The sequence below is a fragment of the Pygocentrus nattereri genome, chromosome 17 (genome assembly GCF_015220715.1).
Source record: "Pygocentrus nattereri isolate fPygNat1 chromosome 17, fPygNat1.pri, whole genome shotgun sequence".
NCBI classification, from domain to species: Eukaryota; Metazoa; Chordata; class Actinopteri; order Characiformes; family Serrasalmidae; genus Pygocentrus; species Pygocentrus nattereri.
Genome location: NC_051227.1, coordinates 13776276 through 13786157, shown reverse-complemented (window position 1 = coordinate 13786157; position 9882 = coordinate 13776276). Strand labels below are relative to the sequence as shown.

General features: G+C 44.3%; 1 protein-coding gene across 3 annotated transcripts in view; it reads left to right on the top strand.

The window, feature by feature from the left end:
• chd7 (chromodomain helicase DNA binding protein 7) overlaps positions 1-5986 on the top strand; it is a 66342-nt gene extending 60356 nt beyond the window's left edge. For all 3 annotated transcript variants that reach the window (XM_037546426.1, XM_037546427.1, XM_037546425.1), the window contains exons 33-38: positions 1-219; positions 1396-1806; positions 2077-2286; positions 2774-2914; positions 3019-3123; positions 3816-5986. The exon at positions 1-219 is cut by the window's left edge and continues 9 nt beyond it. In XM_037546426.1, the coding sequence (XP_037402323.1) occupies positions 1-219; positions 1396-1806; positions 2077-2286; positions 2774-2914; positions 3019-3123; positions 3816-4883 (2154 nt within the window). In that variant the 3' untranslated portion in view covers positions 4884-5986. The remainder of the gene's footprint in view (positions 220-1395; positions 1807-2076; positions 2287-2773; positions 2915-3018; positions 3124-3815) is intronic.
• The last annotated feature ends 3896 nt before the right edge of the window (positions 5987-9882 follow it).

The following is a 9882-nucleotide window of genomic DNA, read 5'->3' as shown; positions in this document are numbered from 1 at the left end:
ATGATCAATCGTATGGACAACATCTGTGAGGCGGTCATCAAGGGCAAGTGGCCTTCCAACAGGAGGCAGTTCTTTGACTTCCCAGGCCTGTTGCCTGGCTACGGCGCCATGACAACGGACAGCCCCCTGCCAAGGAGGGGCCTAGGCGATTTCTCCATGGTGAGCCAGACTAGCTATAGTGGCAGTGAGGACCTCACCATGTCACCACAGGTCAACAAGGCAAGTCACCTACCCTGCCCCCAGCAGATCAGTTGTTTTCTGAGACTCAACACTGTCTTTCTCTGTTCCACTAGTTTTTTCAACTGTAGTGCTATTTTCAGGCCCTGGTGACAACACAGTGAATTGAGAGCCTGATAGTTCACACAGGGTGAGGCCGAGCACTTCATGTCAGAAGTTATAAGGTCCGATTAGGAAGTTCAGCAGTCAGTATTTTTGGCTCTTGAAATTCAAGCACTTTGCATAGTTTATGTATTTTGTGCTGTTTGAAACTGAATTGTTAGTTGTTTTTCAAATGTTAAACAGCTCACAAAGTTGCCCGTTTGTATGTATAATATCCCTGAATCTCATTCACTGAGGGTGAATTCATAGAGATGACCCCTGCCCTGGTCTAAACCATGCTAGCTGTTAATCATTGGTTGCTGTAAAAGTGCATTCCCAAGAAAAACTATACAGTATAACAATATAAAATTTTCCTTAATGCACAAGGCTCCAGGCTAATGTCATCCTAGGGATGATAAAAATGGCACATGTGATGTTTAAACAGTTTTGTGACGCTTCAGGACAAATCATGTTAATGTACCACTTATTTACTCTGCAAATATGGTTAAAATCATGAATGTGAGTAGTTTATGCCCACCCTACATATTGCAAAGTTTAATCACCAGTGCCAACAATGCTCAGTTTCATTAGCCTGTAAGTGAGAATTCCTGTGTAATGTTGGTATAAAGTTAACGATTTTGTATGTTCACTTTCTTGTTAATTATAATCCTTTAATTACTGTTGACTAGCTTTGATGCCGGTTGTAATGCAGGAAATATGTAATACGACAGTACAGACATTCAAGTGAGAAGTAATGTAAACAAAGCAGTTTGAGGTGGCTGACCGTGTTTCGAGACTGTTCAGGGGCAGTTTTGAAATTAGTCTGGAGTCTTGATACGGTCCATCTGCATTACTGTTTGTAATGAAGTGATTAATGGAAGAGCTGTGGTGAGGGGTTTTTTTTGCTTATTTTTTTTTAATGGCAGCAAGTCATTTATTGCATAAATTTGTTTACTTACTCTAAATGGCATTCTCTCATCCTTGCGTGCAACTCCTGCCTGCTCACGTTTTAACGGGAACACTGACAATTTTTATTTTATGCCTCTATGCTGACCTCTCTGCTTGCTTCCTGTACAGGATGAGCCTCTGAGTCTGTCTGTCCCACGGCAGCGCAGACGTCGAAGGAGAAAGGTGGAGATTGAGGCGGAACGAGCCGCCAAGCGCCGCAACCTGATGGAGATGGTAGCTCAGCTGAGGGAATCGCACGCTGCTGAAGGTCAAGCTCAAGCCATGGACCTGACCAAGGCTCTGCACAACCTGACCCCTTCAGCCTCTTCCTCTTCATCCTCTGCCGTGTTCCCTGGAGCCATGGCCTCCTCAGCAACCCTAAAGGCCCAGATGGAGCTGCTGCAGGCAGGTGGGGCGTCCAGGGCCAATGGCTCCCTGCTGGAGGCTGAACTCCCCACCCGAAGGAGGAGAGGCCGCAGGAAAAACGTGGAAGGCCTGGAGCTGCTGTTCATGGGCAGCAAGAGAGGACAGCTGAATGCAGTAAGCGTGTTTTTTAAACATCTCTGCTGACTCATTTAGGAAGGCTTTCAGGAGTTTTAGCTATCGTAGCTTGCCTTTTTTGTTTTGAAGTAAATGAAAGGATAATTGTTTTGCATACTACTTCTATTGGATTTCAATTCTATTCTTTTACAATGTGTGCCTTAAAACATTTTCACACCCTTTTTTAACACCTTTTGAAATGTATTCTCCTGCTCTCTGAGAAAGCAGGAAATGGATTTCTCATCCCTTGTGTGGTGGTCTCCTTTACAGGAGGATTCAGACGGGACCAAAGCTTTTGTAGAAGGGGCACACATGTCCGGCCGAGCACAGAGACACATTCCAACTCCTGCACCGAAAGCCACCAGCACCGGCCTGGAGAAGAGCGGCCTTAAAGCAGAGGATGGGACAAGCACTAAGGACCTACGGGAGTGGCTGAGACAGCACCCTACTTACACTATGGACATGCCTGGATACATACCAGTGAGTGACCTTCACACTGCATACAGCCCTCACACTCTCTACTGATTTTAATCTGCTTACAGCACAGTGGGTATATTCTCAACCACAAAGAACATGTGGGGGTCGAATCAGTAACTGATCTGATTTAGCTGCTTTAAGGCTTGGTCGGTGATGGATGTTCTCAGAATCACTCCAGGAAAAACAGGAAAGGAAAAACTCTGCTGTTCAGGGTTTTACAATTACTCCTTTTAAAAATTAACCCGACTAAAAAAAAAAATACACAAGGTACAGCCTTAATTCATGTTAGTGTGATATGTAAGTAAATGGTTGAATTTCTTGTTAGTTTTTTATATCTTAAGCCATAGACCTTCAAACATTGGTAAACTGTTGATGTAACAGATTGGCCACAAAGTGTTTTACCTTTCAGTGGTTATGAAATTCAGGACCACAGACGTTTTTGGATGACTAAGACCTCTGTCATAAGCCTTGTTGTCTTGTTTATTTGCAGAAGAATGAGGAAGTCCTCCTCTCACAGTTGGCCAAACCGAAGCAAAAGAGGCACCGCTGTCGCAACCCCAACAAAATCGACATTAACACGTTGACAGGAGAGGAGAGGGTCCCTGTGGTCAACAAGAGGAACGGGAGAAAGGCAAGCATTACTGCACTTTTGTTTTTATTTTCCACCTTTCTGTATGGACTCTTCTTCACTTTGAAAGTTCTTAGTTTAACATGTTCTGTCTCTCATGGCTACAGATGGGTGGTGCTATGGCTCCTCCAATGAAGGATTTGCCGCGTTGGCTGGTTGAAAATCCAGAATTTTCAGTCTCTCCAGACTGGACTGATATCGTCAAACAGTCGGTGAGTTCTTCAAAGTTATTTGTAATATTATGGTAAGTGATACTCTTCTGATCCCACAACCGGAGAAATTCCACCTCCCGCATTTAACCCATCCGTGAAGTGAAACACCACATACACACTAGTGAACACACACACTAGGGGGCAGTGAGCACACTTGCCTGGAGCGGTGGGGGTTAGGTTTCTTGCTCAAGGACACCTCAGTCATGGACTGTCGGCCCTGGGGATCGAACCGGCAACCTTCCGGTCACAGGGCCAGCTCCCTAACCTCCAGCCCACAACTATGCAACAAATATGCACGGTGCTACAACTCTGCTTATAAAATGGCATCTTTATTTTTGTGTGGACTGAGTTTGCCTTGTTTTTCTGTCTCAAATAGCTTCTGTCGTTCTGTAATGTTTGACCTTTGGCCTATTGCCTATTCATTGTAGGTGTAGAAATGAGTTGCTCTACAAGTGTCTGTTCAAATACTTTGATCATGAATCGATTCAAATGATAAAATTCAATAACTTTTTTGACTAATATTCTTTATCTAAAAATCCCAAGTGTTGATGCGTTGATGTAATTTTTCATACATGTTGATGTTTTGACTTGTTTCTCAATGAATCATAATTGAGCTGTTGTAAGATCAGGTGTTTAATTTGATCAAATTATTCAAATAATGAAATCACTTTATGGCATGTTTTGATCTTCAGGGTTTCCTCCCGGAGTCCATGTTTGACCGCCTTCTGACGGGGCCGGTGGTCAGAGAAGAGGGTGTGCGGCGCAGAGGCAGACGGCCAAAGTCAGAGATCGCAAAAGCAGCAGCGGCTCAGGCAGCAGCAGCTGCTGCTGCGGCCTCCACATCCGGTGTGAACCCCTTACTGATGAACGGTCTGTTTGGGGGCATGGACCTGACCAGCCTGCAGAGCCTACAGAGCCTGCAGAGCCTCCAGCTGGCTGCTGGCCTCATGGGCTTCCCCCCGGCACTTGCTGGTGGTGCGACGGACGGCAAGCACGCAGCGGCCATGCTACCCTTAATGCTGCCTGGCATGGGTGGCCTGCCCAACATGTTCAGCCTCGGGGGGCTGTTTGGGGGCAATTTGGCGGCAGCCACCGCGGCTACAGCAAACAGCACAGCGGCTCCGGAGCAGGCAGAGTCCGAGGACAAAACCCAGCCCAAGAAAAGCGAGGAGGGCAAAGAGGAGGAAGGAGAGGAGAAGAATAAGGAGGCGGTGGGGAAGGAAGTAGCAAAGGAGGCGGATAAACCTGCAGAAGGTGAGTCAGCAGAGACCAACGGCGAGGCTGCTTTAGGGGCTGCCGCAGCCGCCGCCGCTGCTGCCGGTATGTCCACCAGTGCTCTGGCCTTTAACCCTTTCCTGCTCTCCACCATGGCCCCAGGCCTGTTCTACCCCTCCATGTTCCTGCCCCCAGGTCTGGCAGGCTTGGGCTTGCCAGGCTTTTCTCCAGCCGCCTTGGCTGACCTCCAGAGCGCCATGTCTGGATCTTTGGGAGCCGCCAGAGAGGAGAATAAAGAATCCAGCAAAGAGGCCCGTCCAGAACGGGACCAGAACGCCTTAAGAGCCAGCGCCGACCCGGCTGAACATGTTCTTGACGACAGCGACTCTGAGGAGAGCCAGAACAAGACGGCCGACTCATCCATGCTGGACGAGGACCTGGCCGGACCTGCTGAGGAACTGGACTCAATGGAAGGTGGAGAAGAGGAGGAGGATGAGGATGATGAGGAAGAACCTGGAGAGGAGGATGAGGACAAAAGTGACTGACCGACCGAATGACTGAATTAAATAAAACTGGCCTTCTGCCATTTCCCTGGTGGGCTGTGGAGATGCCGTTTTAAAACTCTATACGACAATGTGGTTAGTCCAGTTGTTTACAATGCCAACTCAATATCCCAAAACCTTTATGAATTTGGTTTAGTTTTGTTGACAGGTAATAAAGGGGAACACAACACTGTCTCTGCAAACGCTAGTGTAGGCAGAGAAAAACACAGGCAGTAGTAGAGTTGTGGATGTCAAAAGGATTTGTTTTTTTTTGTTGTTTTTTTCCCCCCCACCTTTTATCATGTCTTTGAGCACTGGGTGGTGCTTTCTTTCTAGGAGAGGTGGAAACATCCTGAAAAATAGGAATTACTCGTTCCAATAGTGCTGTGCTGCTTCTTCTGTTGAGTTGTGGGTTTTATTTGTTTTGTTTTGTTTTTTTCTCTCTCTACTGTTAATGTAACAATGAGTAGCATCTCATAATATTCAGTGGCGTACAACTTTGACGGCATTAAGCAACTCTCTCTGCTGCTGAAAAACAAAAGGAACTTTTTTTTGGTTTTCGTTGTACTGTTCTGCTGAAAGGAGAGGGATGAAGTTCTCACATATCATAGCCTACACTCTGACTGTTCAAAAGTCTCTCACACTGACAATCTATACGGGTGAGGGGACATCTCGGCCTGTGGAGACAGCAATAACGAAGGCAGCTTTTGAATGTTCGATTTTACTCTGACTTAGACACCGGAAAGTGTGGAAACAAGGAAAAAAAAAAAAAAAAACGACATGACATTAATTACTGCAGTCGAATTGTCTCATTATATCCACGTTAATGCACTGGTGTAAGAATTAAATCAGGTACCTTTATCTATTTGAATGGACTTTTGTTACTTTAGCCACAAAGCTGAACAGCATTACCTCAATTCTAACTAGCCTTGAAGTTTACAGACATAAACGTTGTAAATGTTTTTTTCTTTTTTGTGTGTCTTTTTCCTCTTTTTTTTTTTTTTTTCTTTTTGAAACCATCGTGTATGATGAACTGTAAATTGCTGCCAACTGTAGTAATGATGCTTTTAATAAAAGTGACATGATATTCGCCTAGGAAACCAAAACCCCGCGTTTGCTTTGCTCTGTGAGGTTGTTTTTAATTAGGGTCATTATGATGAAATAGAATTACACAGGAGGCTGGACAGTATGACAGTGTAATGCTCTGTTACATCACTAAGCATTCTGAGCATGGAATACATATCGGCATGTAAAAACTTCCCAAGAGCTTAGTCCTCTTTAACTGGCTTTAGTGCGATGGAGTGTGTATTTTTAGTAATTGTGCAGGTCTTCGAGCTATTAATCCTCTGCGTGCCATTTTTCATCCCTGGTTCCTCCCATACACTCCCATTTTTCAACACCTGGCAACCACTTAGCATCCTCCAACAACCACTCAATACACACCCTCTGCCACAGCAGCCTCTTAGCAACACTTTAGCAACCAAGCCATCATACCATAGCAACCACAAGGCAACTCGCCCTGTATAACTTTGCCACTGCCTAGCAATGTATTAGCAACCACAACTTGGCAGTAGGCTAGCAACACACAAGCAAATGCCTAGCAACACCTTGGCAACCATCTGGTACTCCTTTGCAGCCAGCTAGCATCACCATATCAGCCACCTGGATAATACCACAGCAACTCTACCTAGCAACCTTGTAAATTACCATAGTAACTGCCTGGCAATGACATGGCAACCATTCTCAAATTGCTTGAGCTGTGTAATCGCTGCTTTTTCTTTGGGAAGAACTAGTTCTGTTGGATTTAGTCTGCCAGCTCGTCCCACAGTTTTCAGCATATCGGCACCAACCCACCTCGGCAGTGGTTTTAATTTTTAAATACCGATAAACCCAGGTTTGACATTTCAGATGGCAGAAAAATGCTGCAATGTTTATCGGAGAAAATTCCTGAAATGTGATATTTTATTTTTGTCCTTTTGCCCTCATCTAATTACATACCAGATCAAAGCAGTAAGGTTTACATTGAGTTTACGTTTCCAGTTCTGTAGTACAGATGAAAGATTTCAACCATTAAAAACTTTTCTTTTTTTTTTCTTTTTTTTTTTTTTAAGAATGCTGTTCTATGTAACAATGGCTGAAGTTTCCATTTATGGAAAATAAGCTGAAAAACATCACAAAAACCAGCACATTTGCATACATCTGCATATCATTGTTGTTGGAAGAAAACCCTGTATCTCCATTTTTGACAATTTTGAAAATACCTGTTACCCTTTACGTTGTGTGTAAATTTCATAATGAATGGGATTAAAGAAATGTCCCAAAATGACTTGGAAAAATTCTGGTTCCATTGACTTCCATTACAAGTAAAGTAGGTTTTTTTTCTTCTACCATTTTGGAGGTGCAAGGTTTTTTCCCAGCAACAGCATATGTGGTCTCCAGCAATAGTGCGTTTAGAATGAGGCTCAGTACAGGACAGCCAATCAGAACAGAGCTCATTTACATGAGTCTTTAAGGAAGGGTAACAAAAACAGCCTGTTTAAACAATAGAGGTCATGTAAATGTTAATAATCAATTTTTAATAAATAAAGCCATACAGATGTACCAATTGGACCTCAGAGGAAAGAACATATGGTCGATTTGGTGTTTAATGTTTTTCTTTAGAGACATATTTGAGCTTCCAGTCGCTGTAATTAAGTTTGTGTTTTGAACGGCTTCCTCAGGATGAAGAAATTATAAGAGCTGTTCAATTTATCCTGACATTTGAGCCACAGTAATTTCGCGCAGGTGCAGGCAAGGCCGGCGCTCCGGGTAGTTTTGAGAGCGACTTGTTGGTCGTTGACTTGTTCTCGACAGTTATGATTAGTGGCTTGAATGCTAGTTCAGGTTTTTTGATACTGCTTTCTAAGAAGCCTGTATTCCTAATTATAAATGTGGTTATAACTCTGTAAGCATGCTTATAAACTCTTATAATGCCTTGTAAGGCCGGAATGTACTTAAGCATGTCATTGTCTATTAAGATGTCTTTCAAACTGATAACAACCTTTACACAAGGTGTGAAATACAATGGGTCCTGCAGGGTCTGGGACTCCCTAATTAACCTCTTAGACCCCCTGAATGTCTCAAAATTCACCCACAGTCGGCTTCTGTCTCTGTGTTCTTAACTAATTAGAGCTGCACTGCTCTGCCTCAGGGTGGCGCTGTAGCAGACTAGCTCACCCAGTTGGTCCTTCACAGTCTAGAAACTGCAACTATGCCTGGATTCCTCTGAGAAACTTCACAATGAGCTGCAGCAGATCTGAAAACATGAAAACTCGCCCAGTTTCCCAGGAGTTTGGAGTGAAAAGTGACTGTTCCTCATACTGAAGACAGAAGAGGAGATGAGGAAGATCTCAGTTACTGTGAGGAAGAGCGCAGAACTGCACTAGAACAGAGACTCTACAGAAGAGGAGATGAGGAAGATCTCGTTACTGTGAGGAAGAGCGCAGAACCGGCACTAGAACAGAGACTCTACAGAAGAACAGCTGATGAAACAAAGCGAGCGAGTTAGCACCCTGTCAACTGCTGGAGAAGCCAGCCGACATGAGACCTCGTCCCCATACGCCAGGGGGTATTTCACACACACTGCCTGTACTTAATTATAAAGCACCTATAATACACATTAGCACTGTGAACATTTAAAATACCATCACTGCTTCAAAGTAAAGTGAGCAATGCTTTAGATTAATTACGTCAGTATTAAACATTGTACTGTTCATGTCTGTTAGTGTTCACTATAATAGAGCATCTGTGAGAATTTTTGTCCATTCATCCAGACCATTTGGGTGGTCAGACATTGATGTTGGACAAGAGGGTCTGGCTCACAATCTCTGTTCTATTTCATCTCAAAGGTGTTGGATGGTGTTGAGGTCTGGACTCTGTGAGGGCCAGTCAGGTTCTTCCACATCAAACTCACCCAGCCAGGCCTTTACGGAGCTGCTTCATGCTCTGGGGCTCAGTCATGCTGGAACAGAAAAGCTTCTTCCCCCAACTGCTGACACACAGTTGGAAGTGTACAATTGTCCAAAATGTCTTGTCCTGCTGAAGCATTAAGCTTCCCTTCACTGGAACTAAAGGGTTCTAGACCAACCCCTGAAAAACAGACCCATATCATTATCCCTTCTCCACCAAACTTTACAGCTGGCACCGCTCAGTCAGGCAGGTAACATTCTCCAAACCCAGACTCGTCCATCTGACTGACAGATGGAGAAGCTGATTCGTCACTTCATAGAACACGTTTCCACTGCTCCAGAGTCCAGTGGTGGCGCTTTACACCACTCCAGCCGACGCTTGGCATTGCGCTTGGTGAGGTAAAGCCTGCATGCAGCTGCTCAGCCATGGAAACCCTGCCATGAAGCTCCTGATGGAGTTTCTGTGCTGATGTTGATGCCAGAGTCGGTTTGAACTATGCAGTTATTGATCAGCAGAGCGTTGGTGTCTTTTATTCTCTATGCTCCTCAGAGCTCTGAGACCTGCTCTGTAACTTTACGTGGTCTGACACTTCGTGGTTGAGCTGCTGTGGTTCCTAAATACTTCCACTTTTCCACAACACCACTCACAGTTGAATGTGGAGAATCTAGGAGGGAAGAAACGTCCCAAAGTGACTTGTTGCAGCGGTGGCACCTATTTACAGCTTGAATTCAATGAGCTCTTTAGACCCACGCTTTCACTGATGGGCAGACTGCAAAGTTAGGTACTTGATTAAATGCACCTGTGGTAATGAGACTGAATGAGACACCTGAGGTTAGTGATTAAGAGGTGTGCCCCAATACTTTGATCCAAGGAGATGTTCCTAATAAGTATCTCATTGAGTGTCAACAATCAATTATGGTTTACTACTAGAGCCGTATGAAGCATTGCCACCCATTTACAAAGCTATTCATAATGGCTTATGAGTCAAATCAAACCTTTTTTATAATTACAACTATTTTTAAATCTTATTATTGCTAAATATTGATACTGAACA